We start from the raw sequence: 17,696 nt of genomic DNA, 5'->3' as shown, positions 1-17,696 counted from the left end.
TGTGTTTTCCGATGGTCTTAGGTGACCCCTGTGAAAGGGTAGTTCAACCCCCAAAGGGGTCACGACCCACAGGTTGAGAACCACTGGGCTAGAGGGTGGACCCCATCAGAAGTGAGGGAAAACTTAAAAAGTTAATTGGTTTGAAGAAGCTCCTGCTTAAAATCCCCAAAGAGTTCCCTGCTTCTTTTTACCAAAGAAGACATACAGATGGCCAAGAGACACATGAAATGATGCTCAACGTCACTAATCCTCTAGTTCCCTACTCCGTGACCCACACTCACCCATGCACTCACCTCTTCTCTCTTCATAGCCATGTGGCCTTAAGTAGCCACATGACCCACAGCCATGAGGACCCCACACTCAATTGACTGCAACTGGGAACACAAACTAATAAGCTGGCCAGAGTTTGGACTGGACTTTAATATGGAGCAGAAATTCTGGGCAGTGGCCTTAATTCTGGCCCCGCTGAAGACATCTTCCATGGCGAGCGGTACAGAAATGAAACCTTGGAGGGGGACCTACCCTTAATTTTACATCATCAATAAAGTTTTCTATGAAACCCCATCCTCCCACAGGGGCCTCAGGAAATTATTTTCCTCACAGCACTCCAGGAACTCCACTTCCACCAATAACAGAATCTGGAAAGTTTTCTTGAGAAAAAGCTCAGTTGGTTGGATTACCATCCTGTACACTAAAGGGTCTCAAATTCTATTCCAGTCAGGGCATACCTGGGTTATGGGTGCAATCCCCGGTTAGGGTGCTTATGGGAGACAAATGATCAACATTTTTTTTTCATTTTTATGTTTTCTCTCCCTATCCTTTCCTCTCTAAAACTAATTTTAAACAAAAGAAAATATCAATTTGTGATATGGTTAAAGTACTTCAGAATCACAAAATAGATAAAATTCAGAGAACTACCTTTTTTTCCCCTCCTGCCCCTGTTCACATATGCAAATATTTAAAAGGTAATGTCTGTCCTAGTGAGAGCAATTCAACAAGAAAAAGAAATAAAAGGCATCCAAATTGGAAAGGAAGAAGTACAACTGTCACTTTTTATGGATGGCATGGTTTTATCTATAGAAAACCCTAAGACTACACACACACACACACACACACACACACACAAATACTGTTAGAACTAATAAACAAATTCAGAATAGTTGCAAGATACAAAATCAATATACAAAAATTTGTTGCATTTTTTAAAAATATATTATTATTGATAGTATTACAGATATCTCCCATTATTACATTTTTATACACTAACAACAAACTATTAGAAAGAGAAATTTAGAAAACAATCCCACTTATAATTGCATCAAAAAATTAGATACCCAGAAATAAATTTAAGAAAAGACCTGTAAACTGAAAACTATAAGACACTGATGAAAGAAAATGAAGACAACACAAATAAATATAAGATATTCTATGCTTGTGGATTAAAAGAATTAATGTTAAAATGTCCATATTACCCAAAGTAATCTGCAGATTCAATGCAATTCCTATCAAAACTCCAATGGCATTTTTCACGAATAGAAGAAATAACACTAAAATTTGTACAGAACCACAAAAGATCCTGAATAGCCAAAGTAATCTTGAAGAGAAAAGCTGGAGGCATCATGCTCCCTGATTTCAAACCAAATTACAAATCTATAGTAATCAAAATTATATGGTTTTGGAATAAAGACAGACACAGGGATCAATGGAACAGAATAGAGAGCCTAGAAATAAACCTGTGCATATATGGTCAATTAACTTATGACAAATGAGGCAAAAATATACCATTGTAAAAATGACAATCTCTTCAGTAAATGGTGTTGGGAAAACTGGACAAACAAATGCAAAATAATAAAACTGGACCAATATCTTATACCATACACAAAAAATAACTCACACTGGATTAAAAACTTGAATGTAAGACCTGAAACCATTAAACTATAGAAGAAAACATAGATTGACATCATTTTTGAACCTGACACCAAGGGCAAGGTTAACCAATGCAAAAATAAACAAATGGAACTACATCAAATGAAAAAAACTTCTGCAAAGCAAAGGAAATCATCAACAAACTGAAAACAAAACCTACTGTATGAGGGAAGATTTGTAAATCATAAATCTGATAAGGGGTTAATATCCAAAATATATAAAGAACTCATATAATACAATTAACAAAACAAAACAAGACTACAAAACAAAACAAAATTTTTTTTAAAATGAACTGAAGATCTGAACAGGTAGTTTTCCAAAAAAACATACAGATGGCCAACAGACACATGAAAAGATTCTCAACATCGCTAATCATCAGTTAAATGCAAATCAAAACCACAATGAGATACCACCTCACAACAGTCAGAATGGCTATCATCAAAATGTCTATAAATAACAAGAGTTGGCAAGGATATGGAGAAACCTTCATGCTTGGTTGGTGAGAATGCAAATTAGTGCAGCCACTATGAAAAATAGTATGGAAGTTCCTCAAATAATTCAAAATATGATCCAGCAATTCCACTTCTGAGTATTTATCTGAAGAAAATGAAAACACAAATTCAAAAATACATGTGCACTTTTATGTTCATTGCAGCATCACTTATGATATTCAAGATATGGAAGCAATCTAAGTGTCCACTGATAGACGATTGGATAAAAAAGATGTGGTACATATACACAATGCAAATATTACTCAGCCACAAAAAAACAGAATGAAATCTTGCCATTTGCAACAACATGGATGGACACAACATGATTTCACTTTTATGTAGAATCTAAAACACAAAATAAAACCAATCTTACAGATACAAAGAATAGATTGGTGGCCAGAAGAGAGAGGGCTGGAGTAGGTGAAATGGGTACAATCTTGCAAAATAAATTAGCCATGGGGATGTAAAGCATGGAGAATGTAGTCAATAATATTGTAACAAACTTGAAAGTTGCTAAGAAAGTAAGTCTTAAATGTTCTCATCATAAGAGACAGAGGATAGGGATAGTGGATAAATACTTATCGTGGTGAGCATTTCACAATATATACAAATGTCAAATCATTATGTTGTACACCTGACACTAATATAATATTATGTAATTATAATATTCAATAAAACAATGTGGCTCAATGCATATTGGTGGTCTATGACTATCACTGGATCATGCGAATGCTAACATTCTTGTCTTTCCACATCTTTATGTATTTCCATTCTTTTTTTCTTTTAAAAAATATGTTTTTATTGATTTTAGAGAGAGAGGGCGAGGGGGATAGAGGTAGAAACATGGATGAGGGAGAATCATTGATCAGATGCCTCCTGCACAGCCTCTACTAAGGAACGAGTCTGCAACCCTGGGCATGTGTCCTGACCAGGAATTGAACCGTGATCTCTTGGTTCACAGGTGAATGCTCAACCACTAAGCCACACCAACCAGGCTGTATTTCCATTCTTATATATGACTAGAGGCCCAGTGCACAAATTTGTGCACCAATGGGGTCCAGCCGGCCCAGCCCCAATGGGGTGGATAGGGCCTGGCCTTTCGGGAGGAGGAGACGGCGGGAGGTTGGCCGGCCGGACCACCCCAATTGGGGCCTCATCAGGGCCAGGCTGGCTGGGGGAGAGGCCATAGGCGATTGACCAGCGGGCCCTGCCCCCAATTGGGGTGGAGGGCTGATTGGGGGCGGGGCCGGCCATCGGGAGGGACTGTGGGTGGTGGGCTGGCCCTGCCCCTGAATAGGGTAGGGGGGCTGATTGGGGGTCAGCAGCCCGGGGAGGGGCAGTGGGAGGTTGGCTTGCAGCCCCACTCCCTATTGGTGTGGGGGAGCGATCAGGGGTGGAGCTGGCTGGGAAAAGGGGCCGCAAGCAGATCGAGGTGTTGGGGGCTGATCAGGGGTGGGGACGGCTGTGGGGAGGGGCTGTGGGCCCCACCCCAGATTGGCCTCCGCACCCTGATCGGGGGTGTGGCCGGCCAGCTGACTGCCCACAGCCCCTCCTCCTGGCTGGCCCTGCCCCCGATTGGTCCCCACTACCCCAATAGGCCCACAGCCCCTCCCACCAGCCAGCTACATCCCTGATTGACACCCCACTCCAATCAGGGGCAGAGGCAACCAGCCAAAAGCCCAAGGGGATGGGCGGGGGGAGAAGCTGCAGGAGGTTGGCCAGCTGATCCAGCCCCCTAATGGGGTAGGGGGGGCAATCAGGGGCAGGGATGGCTGCGGGAGGGGCTTTGGGCCGATCAGAGTGGTGGGGGTCCCTCTGGGGCAGGGCCAGCAGGGGGGAGGGGCTTCAGGAGGTTGGCCACCAGGCCCCACCTCTTATTGGGGGGGGCTATCAGGGGCAGGGCTGGCCAGGGGGAGGGGCTGCAGGCCAATCAGGGGTGAGGCTGCCACTGCTGGCAGTAAAAGCCTCAGGCAGCCCTGGTTATCTGAGCCTCAGGTGGCCCTGGGCAGCTGGGCAGTCACCATCCAAGGCTTGCCTGCGCCTCCGGCCAGCCCTAGGCAGCTGGGCAGCCGACATCTGAGGCTTGCCTGTGCTGCAGGCTGGCCCTGGGCGGCTGGGGGGCTGAGGGGACTGGGGGACTCTGGAAGCAGGTGCAAGGCAAGGCCAGACCTGCCTAGGGGTGGGCCCACCCTTGCCACGCCTGCCATCCCGGCGGGGGTTAGGGGACTGGGTGCTGCCATATTTGAGGGTATGGCAGTCAATTAGCATATTCCCTCCTTACTGGCTGTGGGCATCACTATCTTTGTGACAGCATGAGGGTCAATTAGCATATTCTCTCTTTATTAGATAGGATATTTCCCTAGGTCTTCTATTGGTACCATCTTTCTTCTGATACTTCTAAAATCTCATGCTCACAGTTTCTATTATTCAAATTCTCTCTTTAGAAATTTTTCTTCTAAAATAAAAATCCATAGCTAACACCGGATCATCATATTTCCTTTTGCAGTGACAAACTCATAACTTATGGTATTCCTACCAGAGTGTGGCTCAATTTCCAAAGTGGCATGGCATACCTGTCCCAGACTGTAATGCTAGACTTCCTCTCCTTAAGTATATTTTACATCCTATATAATAAAAGCCTAATATGCTAAGTGCCCAGACATCTGTTTGTCCGTTCAACCAAGCAAAGTGTAATATGTTAATGATATGCTAAGGCCGCTCAACCACTAGCTATAACATGCACTGACCACCAGGGAGCGGACAGTCAACCGGTCGACCAGTCGCTATGACATGGACTGATCACCAGGGGGAAGATACTCCAAATGGTAGGTTAGTTTGCTGCTGGGGTCCAGCCAATCAGGACTGAGCGAGACAGGCCAGACACCCCCTGGAGCCCTCCGACAGTCCCTCGCTGGCTGGCCAACCTCCCCTGTCCCTCCCTGGCCCCGATCATGCACTGGTGGGGTCCCTCGGCCTGGCCTGTGCCTTCTCACAATCTGGGACCCCTTGGGGGATGTCAGAGAGCTGGTTTCAGCCTGATCCCGCAGGCAAGGCTAAGGGACCCCACTGGTGCATGAATTCGTGATAGGGCTTCTAGATACAAAATAAAAGTATAAGTATTTAAAACTGTGTGATGATTTAACAGCCCTTTTCTTATTTTTTTATTTATTTTTATTTTTTTAAATATATTTTATTGATGTTTACAGAGAGGAAGGGAGAGGGATAGAGAGTTAGAAACATCGATGAGAGAGAAGCATCGATCAGCTGCCTCCTGCACACCCCCTACTGGGGATGTGCCCGCAACCAAGGTACATGCCCTTGATCGGAATAGAACCTGGGATCCTTCAGTCCGCAGGCTGACGCTCTAGCCACTGAGCCAAACTGTTAGGGTTAACAGCCCCTTTTTTAAAAAAATAAAATGACAACTATGAAAATTTTATGCTAGAATGAAATCATATTTTGTCTTGCCCCATTTCTAAATCACATATCAACAGCTTCAACTGCAGGCAAAAGAATGTTATATTCAAGCACATTTTGATTCATCCTAAAACAAATCTTTTCAAACAAATTCCTTTTTCTCTATCAAGATTTATGTATGAAAGCTGAGGTTCTATCCACCCTCCTCCAGTAGAGACACCTACAATCCAGTTAAGCAGTTTGTTCCAGCTGTTTGAATTACAACCCCATGATCCTGCCTCTTGAAGGCATTTTAAGCTGTTGGTCCTTGAAAACTAATAGAATGGGTCAAAGAACACCCTGAGGTCTGCATGTGATAAAAGCTGGGTATAGGGGAAACTATTCACAACTGAGAATACACCAAAGGTACATAAGAAAACTAATTTTAAAAATACATTTTAAACAATTACTGAAAAACACTTGAAATAATACACGTTATCGTGCTATTTAAACACTGGCAACATCAATTTATTTGCCTCCCTGTTTTTATAAAACCAGATATCCATACTCTCCAGTATACTTCCTAACAACTTCTTGACATACACTTTAAAAGCCTGTGCTTAATCATAGCAGCACTATTTACAATAGCTAAGATCTGGAAACAGCCCAAGTGCCCATCAGTAGATGAGTGGATAAAAAAGCTGTGGTACATTCACTCAATGGAGTACTATGCAGCAGTAAAACAGAGGGATCTTTAACCCTTTGGGACATCATGGAGGGACTTAGAGAGTATTATGCTAAGTGAAATGTCAGTCAGAGAAAGATAAGTATCATATGATCTCACTCATATTGGAATCTAATGAACAAAATAAACTGACAAACAAAACAGATCCATAGACATGGAAGCATGCAACAGACTGAGGATTCTCAGAGGGAAGGGGGAGCAGGGGAGGGAAGAGGGCAACCAAAGAGTTTACATGCATAAAGGCATAACCATGGACACAGATGATAGTGGGGTGAAGCCCTGGGGAGGGGACAGAAGAGTGAAGACAGGTCAATGGGGAAAAATGGGACACCTGTAATACTTTAAACAATAAAGGTAACATTTTAAAAGAAAAAAACAAACAAAACCTATGTTTAAAAAGCAACAGTTAGTGTAACTAAGAATCATTTTACAGATTGGTTTTATTTTTTAATAGAAATAACAACCATCTCTTACTTGAGTTCCTAGCTCCCACAGACTCAATTAAGAGTCTAAATTACTGAGGAACCAAGATGGCGGCGTAAGGTACAGACCTGTGGGTGCTGCCTCCCACAACAATGTTGAAACTACCAACTATAAGACAAACAGCTATCATTCGGAACCATGGGAAAGCTGGCCCAGTGGAAGCTCTACGACTGGAAGAAAGAAAGAAGAGCATTGAGACTGAGTAGGATGTACAGAGGCGCCAAGAACAGAGGGACGGAGTTACATGCCAGGCGGGCTGCAACTGGATGTGCGGTTTTTTTCAATCGGAAGGGGTTACAAACTCTCGAATCCACTGAGCTTGTTTGGGGTGGGATTCTGAGGTCCCAGACCCCTACAAGGAGGGGTGGGACGGCCTTGCAGCGGGTCGGAGAGCAAGGGTGGCTTTCTCACGGAGCTGCTCGCCGGCACTCAGGGATGCGGAGACACGGAGTCGCGGAGAGGTGAGGAGTCTCAGAGACACCATTGCTCTTTGCTCCGCCCTGGTGATTCCCGGAGACCTTGCCCTATTCAATTTACATCCCCGCCCAAGCTGTGCCAGTGGCACAAAAGGAACCACCTGTGCTTTTGCAGCCTAACCCAACAAACTGTAGATTTCAACTCCTCGCATACATAAGGGACACACTCAAGAAGCAGAATCAGGTTCGGAGGAAGCCGGAGCCGGACCCAGCTGAGCTGGCAACATGGAACCACTGTACCAGCAAATGCACAAGCAGGTCCACCAGATCCAGTCTCACATGGGACACTAGGAGACGGCAGACAAGCAGTCTGTGCACTTAGTAGAAAACGAAATCCAAGCAAGCATTCCAGATATTCAGCCACCAAGAACACCTGGAGATTTTGTAGAGCAAGAGCCGCCCAACAAAAGACAGAATGCCAAACTTTGTGTTGACCAGTTAAACTATGATGTCCAGCACCTGCAGACTGCTCTCAGAAACTTTCAGCATCGGCGATATGCAAGGGAGCAGCAGGAGAGACAGCGAGAAGAGCTTCTGACTTGCACCTTCACTCCCAACGTGGGATGCGGCACCCCCTGCGAGGCTGTGACGGCCCCTGTGAGGCTGAGACAGCCCCTGGGAGGTTGAGATGGTCCCTGGGAGGTTGAAACGGCCCCTGTGAGGCTGAGACGGCCCCTGAGTGGTTGAAACAGCCCCTATGAGGTTGAAACGGCCCCTGAGAGGCTGCGACAGCCCCTGTGAGGTTGTGATAGCCCCTGTGGGGCTGAGACGGCCCCTATGAGACTGAGACGGCCCCTGTGAGGCTGAGATGGACCCTGTGAGGCTACGCCAGCCCCTGGGAAGCTGAGAAAAACACCATATGGTCTCACTCATTTATGGATAATAAAGATCATTATAAACTGATGAACAAAATTAGATACAGAGGCAGAGCAGCATTGAACAGACTGTCAAACTACAGTGGGAAGCCTGGGGACGGTTGGGGGGTGGGTAAGAGATCAACCAAAGGACTTGTATGCATGCATATAAGAATAACCAATGGACACAAGACACTCAGGGGTAGGGGAGGCGGGAGGAATGTCGGGGGTGGGGGTGGAAAAAGGAGACATATGTAATACTCTTTGTAATACTTTAAGAAATAAAACAAAATTAAATTTTAAAAAAAGACTCTAAATTTCTTTCAGTTTGAGTTAAAGGAGAGAACTGTGATTCATACTTCCAAAGGCAAGAGTGGCATCTCTGTCATTCATTTTGGTCTTTCACATGCTAAGATACTTAAATTTTTACTTTTCCTTAATAATGCCTACTTCCATTTGCTGAACCTATATAACAATCAAAGAACCAAAATTTTCACTGTTTTATTTGAAACCCCCAAACAACCTTGTCAACAGATATTATAATTTCCATTTCATGGGTAAGGAAACTGAGGTAGTATCCATGCTATAATTATACAAGCACACATGCATCCATTGTTTGGGGCATGTGTATTTAATGATTAAGAGGTGATGATGCCATTTAAAATATATTTTATCCCTCTGTCAAAATGAATTGAAACAAAACCATGCCTACCCAACTTCCACACATTCGACACAGGAATATTTCCATGGTTGCCTCAGTAAGTCATAAACTTTATCCACTATAATTCCAACACTATATCTAATACATCTCAAGAGACCAACTAAACTACCTAAAATTATTCAGAATATAACAATACTTTAGCAATTATATAACAACTAAATAAGCAAATAAGACATTCTACTTTTTACATGTCATGCTAAAAATGCCACATATCAACACTTTCACTTCTTGAGAACTGCCACAGCTTGAGGCATACAAATTTCAGCCAATTTAACAGGAAAAAAAAGTAATAATTTTCCTGTCCTTTGAAGCAATTGCAACTCAGAGGTTGCTCGCTTTCAAATATTCTACATCAATTAAAAGCATCTTATCAGAATAGACAACCATACAGACTTAGTGTAAGTAAGTACAGGTCTGGATATTGTTGAGGCATCATGAGTTCCTAGCTCCCACAGACTCTAAATTTCTTTCAATTTGAGTTAAATGAGAGAAACTCGATTCATATTTCCAGAGGCAAGAGTGGCATATTTTCCAGTAAGTTTCTTGTTCTCATTTTACTATTTTAAGAAGTCTGATCACTCCCAGTATTGCTGTGGAGCAAGATCTGAATTCTGGTGACTGATCATTTTCATGACATGATGCTTTACTAAAACTGTCTCAAAACACTGTTTTTATTCGTATTTAGCTTCAGTGTATTTATACACAAAATACCACTTCTATGGCATCACGCCAAGAAAAGAAATAGCTTGCTAGAATTTCAGTTGACTTTGTTAAAGGAAATTATTTTAAATTAATGTGGCTACTGAACTGCTGCCATCCTTAACCTCAGAAAATATATTCCTTCTAATTTTTGCTATGAACATTTATTTATTTAAGTTAAATTCCAGCTCATGAATGCTGACCATAAAGAGTCTAAACCTTCCTGCTACTATTTCATATTCGTTTTCTAAACAAGGGCAACCACATATTTGCTGCATTAGTATGCACAGCAAAATCACCACCATTAAGTGAAATCATCTATGTATTTTTGGTAGAATCTTTAACAACTTCCACACCCATCAATGAAATGAAACAAGGCTGTTTTGTTTTCAGAAAGCAACAATTTAATCTCTGGTTTACTAGATGGCGCTCAAAATATTTTTCCATATGTTTTTCCACAAAGAGAATCTGACATCAGCATGGTTTACCTTTACCAGTGAATGCAGGCTTTTTTCACCAAACATATCCCAGAGGAAGGTTAGGTCTTCCTGGCTATCCACATGTGGCTGCAGCTGGGCTGGCAGGGCAGCCAACAGCTCATACAGACCTATAAAATGAAAATAAAACACAAAGCGTAATCTTAGAGTGATCTCATTAATTTCACTTAAGGTGTGTGTAAGTGACGGCTGGAACATGTCTTCTTTGCTGGATTTATATTCTGGACCATCCAGCAAAACACTTCTCCAAAGAAGCAAAGGAAGCTTTTTTATTTTTCCATTCCAAACAAGTATGTATTAATAGACTAGTTTTTAACTTTCACAGTTGTCAACATTCTACAGTCCTGCGAGTTTACTACATAACCTGAGAAAGAAAATGTGTACAAGCTTTCAATGAAAGAAGAAAAGGCATACATTCCTTTCCTTAATTGTTATTACATTCCTTCAATGTTAGCCAAAGAGTGAAGTGAGTCACGAATAGGAAAAACCTCCTTAGAAGAACAGAAATTGATACAGAGGTCCACTAAAAAGGTTTTGTGGTTTCCAAATAGTTCCTTATATAGCTTCAAAAACTTTGCATTATCTAATGCCCAAAATAAGGTGTAAAAAGGCAGAATAAACCATACTTTGTGCTACATTACTGCAGTCACCCACTTTTCAAGAAAACACACACAGCTATGTAGAACTTAAGTTTATGTTTGACTCTAATTTGGGGGCTCTGATAGCTCTGAAAGATGCGGTTACAGGCGCTCCCCAATGGAAGCTTCCTTGGAGCACAGTAGCACAGTGTTCCACAGTAGCACACTGCATAGCCCATCCATCTCATTCGGGGGCTGTCAGACTCCTGTCCAAGAAATATTGCAATGGTGCTTGCCCAAGACTCTTCAGGGAGGTGACCTGGCAGAAGTCAATATCAACTCACAGCACATGTTTCATTTCCCAGTGGGATTACATGAGGTAAAAAGGACAAAATTCCTTTTATTTCTGTCTGCTGTCTACAAAAACACCAAGACCTCCTGGGATCTACAACACACGGGACTGTTGTTATTTCTGGTCTGAATAAGTGCTCCTGTTCATCACAGGGACAACTTTACACAATATTTAACAGCAAAGATTGTAGAGTAAATTATGGACAATTGATCGTTTTATCTATTATCTTCCTAAAGCACTAAGTATTCTGATAATCAGTACTAATTCACAACCAAATGTATTAGTGTCCACTTTGAAAGATAGATATGTAATTTGAATGATTTGCTTAAATTCAAACATTCCTGGGGCTGTATTTGGCCAAAAAGAACTAAAATCTCTAGAAAAAGCTTATGTCCTTAAGTATACTTAGAGGTTTATATTTATTACCTTAAAACCCTGGCATCCTGCCTAAAATAGCCCTTATTTGCAATGTAATAAATATTTTTAAGGTATCTCTAAACAACTCAATGTAAACAGGTCTCACTTCATGTACACACACACACACACACACACACACATACACACACACTTAATCACCACTGCCAAAATCAGTGATTATGGTCAGAAGTGCAAAATATGAATTATGTAAAAAGAAGGTAGAATATCACTATTTTATTACTGATTTCAGGAATAGTAAAAAAAAATTGCCTACTCCTTGGTAATATGATTAGTTTAACTAATGGTACTAATTCAACTGTGATATAACTTCTGAGGTATAGCTGTTGGGGGGATTAAATGAGTTAATACATTAGAACAGTCTCTGACACATAGTAAGTATTCAGTCTGTTTCATATGTAACTCAGTGAGGTTCAGCCATGTTATAACTGATTATATTGTTATCCATCATTACTACTGATGTTATAATCGATTATAATTTATTATATTGTTATAATTGATTATATTCATCATTACTATTACTGAAAATGCAAAAGTTTGAATCAAATAGACCTAAAATCAAACCCCAGGCCTATAGTTTAGGCATTCCAAATAAATTATCTGAGCCTTGTTTACCTTATAATTTGAATTTAAAAGGGTAGCCTACACTTATGGGAAAATTGCACAGAACAAAATACACACACACACACACACACACACACACAAAGTACATGTAATACTGGTGAAATCTAAAAAAGGTCAATGGATTGTATCAATGACAATTTCCCACTTGTAAATCTCTACTATCCTATATAATAAAGAGGTAATATGCAAATTAACCCTCAAGCCCTCACAAGATGGCTGCCTATGGCCAGGCCAGCAGGGGAGTTAGTAAGGGATGACCAAACAACTGAACAAGCAGGCTGCCTGGGGTGACAAGGCTGGCAGGGGGGTTAGTGAAGGATGACCAAATGATTGAGCTGCAGGCTGCACGGGGCGACGGGGGCAGTTAGGGGCAATCAGGCTGGCATGCACAGGCAGTAAGGGACAATAAGGCCGGAAAAGGGGGGCAGTTAGGGGTAACCAGGCAGGCAGGCAGGTGAGCAATTAGAAGCCAGTGGTCCAGGATTATGAGAGGAATGTCCGACTGCCGGGATCGGGCCTAAACCAGCAGTCGGACATCCCCCGAGGGGTCCCGGATTAGAAAGGGTGCAGGCTGGGCTGAGGGGACTCCCTCTCCCGTGTATGAATTTCATGCACTGGGCCTCTAGTAGTTATATAAGAAATTACCATTGGAAGAAGCCAAGTCAAGGGTACACAGAATTTATCTTACAACATGTGAATCTACAGTTCTCAAAATAAAGTTTAAAGAAAAGAAGAAATTGTGGCAAATATGGTCATCACAGGAATTCACTGAAACAATGCCCATGAAGGCATTTAGCCCTGTGGCTGGCACAGAGTAGGCACGTGATAGAAAATAATGTACTTCTTTCCTTAATAGGTCTCCTCTAGAATGAAAATGCCATTTCAATGCAATGGTTCAAAATCAAAACAACAGCTAAGCTATACATTCCAGCTGGACACAATACCATACTCAGAAATAAAACCACCCTAGTCTTTTACATGTGGAAAGTGTTAACTTTACCCAAATAGTGCTTAACTTTTTGTGGAAATAAGTCATATTATGTATAAATTTAAAACAATAATTTCTCCATAAGCAGAGCTCATAAACCTGAGTTTTCTGTTTCTTACTAGTTTTATGCAATCCTAATTTATATGTCATCCTAATTTGGTGTCCCTCTCACATTGATGTTTCTGTCTTTCCCTCTCTCTTCCACGCTCTCTAAAAATCAATAGAAAAATATCCTCAGGTGAGGATAAAAAAAGAAAGAAAGAAATGTCATATCCTATGAAAGACACACCTTGAAAATGCCTAAAGAAAGTTGTCATTTTTTCGTGGTGAAGGAACTAGAGTGCGGGTTGATGAAAACACCTTGGGGGCTGGGGCAGCCAGCAGTGGCAACAGCAGCAGGGTGATGAGGGTGGTGCCTTCCCCTTATCAGCCAGGTTGCCTGCTGCAGATGAAATCCCCTGAGGGCTCCCGGACTGTGAGAGCGGGCAGGCTGGGCTGAGGGACTCTCCTCCCCTCTAGTATTACTTATAAAAGAGGAGAGAGATGTGTGGTTTTCAAGATTAAAGAAAATAATCCCTAACAGTGGAAAAACAACACAAAGTACATACTGAGCTAAAATTTTAGGGAATAAGGAAAGTATTATAGTAATAGGAGCTAATTGCAGAGAAATGCAAAGATTTTTTTTAAAAAAATATATAGATGTTATAGGCATTTAGACAGATGTGAGCAGAGCAAGGACAATGGGCCAGATACAGAAAGTCACCAGGGTGGAAAGCACCAGGTGCCTAACAATGGACAATCAACTGTAGGGTGGGACCTCACCCCCAGGGTAACTTTTCCTCCCCTAGCATAACACTAGTTTCGACTCCTGACCTTTCCTCTATAGCAGGGGTCCTCAAACTTTTTAAACAGGGGGCCAGTTCACTGTCCCTCAGACCGTTGGAGGGCTGGACTATAGTTTTAAAAAAAACTATGAACAAATTCCTATGCACACAGTGGCAGCAAAAACACCCGGCGGGCCGGATAAATGTTTTCGGCGGCCGCATGTGGCCCGCGGGCCATAGTTTGAGGACCCCTGCTCTATAGAAATAACATTTAAACCTCAGTTGTATTTCAGCTCCAGGCCCATATAAGCAACAAAACTAGCCACAGCTGACATCAGGACTAGCTGCATGGAATAACAACCGCCTGCCCTGGTGACGGCCAATCAATCAGTGGAGACCACTACCCAATAAGGACACACCTGGGAAACTGCTGAATATTCTACGAGATCTTCCCCTGGGACCTCCCCTAAAATCTCCACTCTTTATTTCCTTAGGACGGAGGACCAAGTGCACTCTCCCTCCCCAGAGTACACCTGTGCCTTGTGCCTTTTCCTTTCCCTTCCCCATCTCCCATCCTACCACAGGCACATTACCATTGGCTTCCTCACTCCCAAGCTCCAAGGGCCCTTCCTCTGAAACTTGTTTCCTAAGCCTATTTCTTCTAGGAATTACTCTTTCTACCTCTATAATTTATCCAATAAATGTTCTCTTACAGTTTGGGTCTGGACTCTGAATTCTACTATATATATTTTGGAGAACCAAGACAGCAGCGTAGATAGATGCTGAGACTCACCACATCCCACAACTACCTCAAAATTAAGACTAAAATACAGAACAACCATCATTCAAAACCACCTTAAATGTGGTTGAATGGAAATCCTACAACTAAGGAAAGAAAGAAGAAAGCACATGGAGGAAGGCCTAGAATGGCTGGCCCAACACCCATGTGTGATGTGTTCTTAATCAGGAGGAATATCTCAGTTGCTGAGGCCTCCCATGAGGAGCAAGGGGTCCCAGCCCAACACCAGACCTCTCAGCCCAGGCTTCCAGTGCCAGGAAGAGATGTCCCCAAAACTTCAGTCTCTAAAAATCAGCAGGGATTGTGGCTGCGTGACACGGAGGCTGCTGGAGACCTAGGCAGTTCCTCTTTAAGGCCCGGCACACAAACTTACATGGGCTCACTCCCACTGAGCTCCAGCGCTGGGGTAGTGGCTTGAGGGAATCCAAGGACATACGGGGAGGAACTAGATTGTCTGGCATTAGAGCAAGAATTTGGGGGTGGCTTTCTCCCAGACAGAGGTGCGTGTAGGGGTCATTGTTCCTATGCTGAGAACTCCGCGATGGCAGAGCTGACTGACAATCATATCTGAGTTTCCATCAGCCTGGCTCACACTGTTCACTCCACCCTGATGATTCCCTGAGACCTCAGCTCATCCAATTTGAAGCCCCACCCAAGCTGTTTGCAGGGGCTTCAGACTTTCCTAAAATCTCTTAAACAAGCAGCAGCCTGCCTCATACCTATCAACACCCAGCACTAGCACCTGCCTACCTTGCTTCACAGCTTGGACTTGTCTGGGCACTTCCAAGCCCAACACAAATAGCAGCCATCTGCAGATCTCTCTGTAGCTCCTGATGGGTAGCCCCAGGCAGTGGCTGACTTTGCACCTCCCTGGAGATCCAAGAGCCGGTGTACCCAGGATATACTGCTTCAGACCATACCAGAGTACAACTCTACACATCCACAAGTGACACACTCAAGGAGCAGACTCAGGGAGCACCAAAGCCCCACTGAAGCAAGTCCTACTGCATAGGAGTGTCTCTAGCACAGCAACTCTTCCCCTGAAGTTGCAGCTAGTCCTCACAGCCAATTGGCCTGAGGTCAATTCTTCCCAGTGATTCCAACAGCAATCAAGTCTCAACGACAACAAGACTGTGCACACAATCCACACAGGGGTGTACCTAGAGTGCCCAGCTCTGGTGACTGGGGAGGCTGAGCCACTTGGGCCCTACAGGATATCTACTACATAAGGCCATTCTACCAATCCCAGAAGACATAGCAATTCCACCTAATACATAGAAACAAATACAGGGAAGCGGCCAAAATGCAGAAAAAAGAAATGTGTCATAAATAAAAGAACAGAAGAAATCTCCAGAAAAAGAACAATATGAAATGGAAGCAAACAAACTACTAGATACTGAGCTCAAAAAAAAAATGGTTTTAAGGATGCTCAAAGAATATAATGAGAGCTCCAAGGACTTAGTGAGAATTTCAAGGATCTTAACGAGAATTTCAAAGACATGAGAAAAGACCAGTCGTAAATTAAGCATACACTAACTGAAATAAAGAATAATTTATAGGATTCAACAGTGGAGTAGAGGATTCTGAGAATGAAATCATGATTTAGAATATGTGGAAGCAAAAAACACCCAATCAGAGTAGCAAAAAGAAAAAAAATAATCCAAAAGTACGAAGATAGTGTAAGGAGCCTCTGGGACAACTTCAAGCATACCAACATTTGCATTATGGGAGTGCCAGGAGGAGAAGAGAGAGAGAAAGATATTGAAAACCTATTTGAAGAAATAATGACAGAAAACTTCCCCTACCTGGTGAAAGAAATAGACTTACAAGTTCAGGAAGCACAGAGAGTCCCAAACAAGAGGAACCCAAAGAGGACCACACCAAGACACATCATAATTAAAATGACAAGAGCAAAAGGCAAAGAGAGAATCTTAAAAGCAGCAAGAGAAAAGCAGTTAGTTACCTATAAGGGAGTGCAGTGCCTATCCAACTGTCAGCTGATTTCTCAACAGAAATTTTGCAGGTCAGAAGGGAGTGGCAAGAAATATTCAAACTGATGAAAAGCAAGGATCTACAACCAAGATTACTCTACCCAGCAAATCTATCATTTAGAATTGAAGGTCAGATAAAGAACTTCACAGACAAGAAAAAGCTAAAGGAACTCATCAACACCAAACTAGTATTACATAAAATGTTGAAGGGTATTCTTTAAGAAGAGGAAGACCAAAAAGGATTAACCCTTTTGGACCAACAGGGAGACTGAATCGACAGACCAGGTGCTAGGAGCAGGTCCAACGTCAACGCTGAGGTCGACACCGCAAACCGGTTCAACATTCAATTCTGTCAATTAATTTGTACCAGACTGTTTGAATTCCAAAAATTAAATGGGACCGCAAAGGGTAAAAAAATATGAACACATGCCAAAACCAGTTTGGCTCAGTGGATAGAGCATCGGCCTGCGGACTGAAGGGTCCCAGGTTCGATTCCGGTCAAAGGCATGTACCTGGGTTGCGGGCACATCCCAGTGGGAGATGTGCAGGAGGCAGCTGACCGATGTTTCTCTCTCATCGATGTTTCTAACTCTCTGTCTCTCTCTCTTCCTCTCTGTAAAAAATCAATAAAATATATTAAAAAAATATGAACACAAAGTGGAAATAAATACGTATCTATCAATAATTGAATCTAAAAAGAAAAAGAAACAAACAAGGTATCTAATGAACAAAATAAACTGATGAACAAAATAGAACCAGAGGCATGGAAACATGGAACAGACTGATGAATCTCAGAGGGAAGGGGGAAGGAGAGGCG

At 42.6% G+C, this 17,696-nt stretch overlaps 1 protein-coding gene and 1 long non-coding RNA gene across 5 annotated transcripts in view; both read right to left on the bottom strand.

Moving 5' to 3' along the window:
• LOC107181898 overlaps positions 1-5,175 on the bottom strand; it is a 15,189-nt gene extending 10,014 nt beyond the window's left edge. The window contains exons 1-2 of the long non-coding RNA XR_001512607.1: positions 5,039-5,175; positions 3,392-3,393 (exon numbers count right to left, since the gene is read on the bottom strand). This is a non-coding gene — a long non-coding RNA (uncharacterized LOC107181898). The remainder of the gene's footprint in view (positions 1-3,391; positions 3,394-5,038) is intronic.
• The window catches only part of MPP7 (membrane protein, palmitoylated 7), a 240,166-nt gene that overhangs the window by 191,993 nt on the left and 30,477 nt on the right, over positions 1-17,696 (bottom strand). For all 4 annotated transcript variants that reach the window (XR_001512606.1, XM_006756156.2, XM_006756157.2 and 1 more), the window contains exon 2: positions 10,280-10,398. Coding sequence is in view for 3 of the 4 variants with exons in the window: in XM_006756156.2 (XP_006756219.1) it covers positions 10,280-10,398 (119 nt within the window). In the remaining variant the exon portion in view is untranslated. The remainder of the gene's footprint in view (positions 1-10,279; positions 10,399-17,696) is intronic.

The sequence above is a fragment of the Myotis davidii genome, unplaced genomic scaffold (genome assembly GCF_000327345.1).
Source record: "Myotis davidii unplaced genomic scaffold, ASM32734v1 scaffold494, whole genome shotgun sequence".
NCBI classification, from domain to species: Eukaryota; Metazoa; Chordata; class Mammalia; order Chiroptera; family Vespertilionidae; genus Myotis; species Myotis davidii.
The sequence above is the reverse complement of the archived record's forward strand: the minus strand, read 5'-3'. Positions and strand labels throughout refer to the sequence as shown.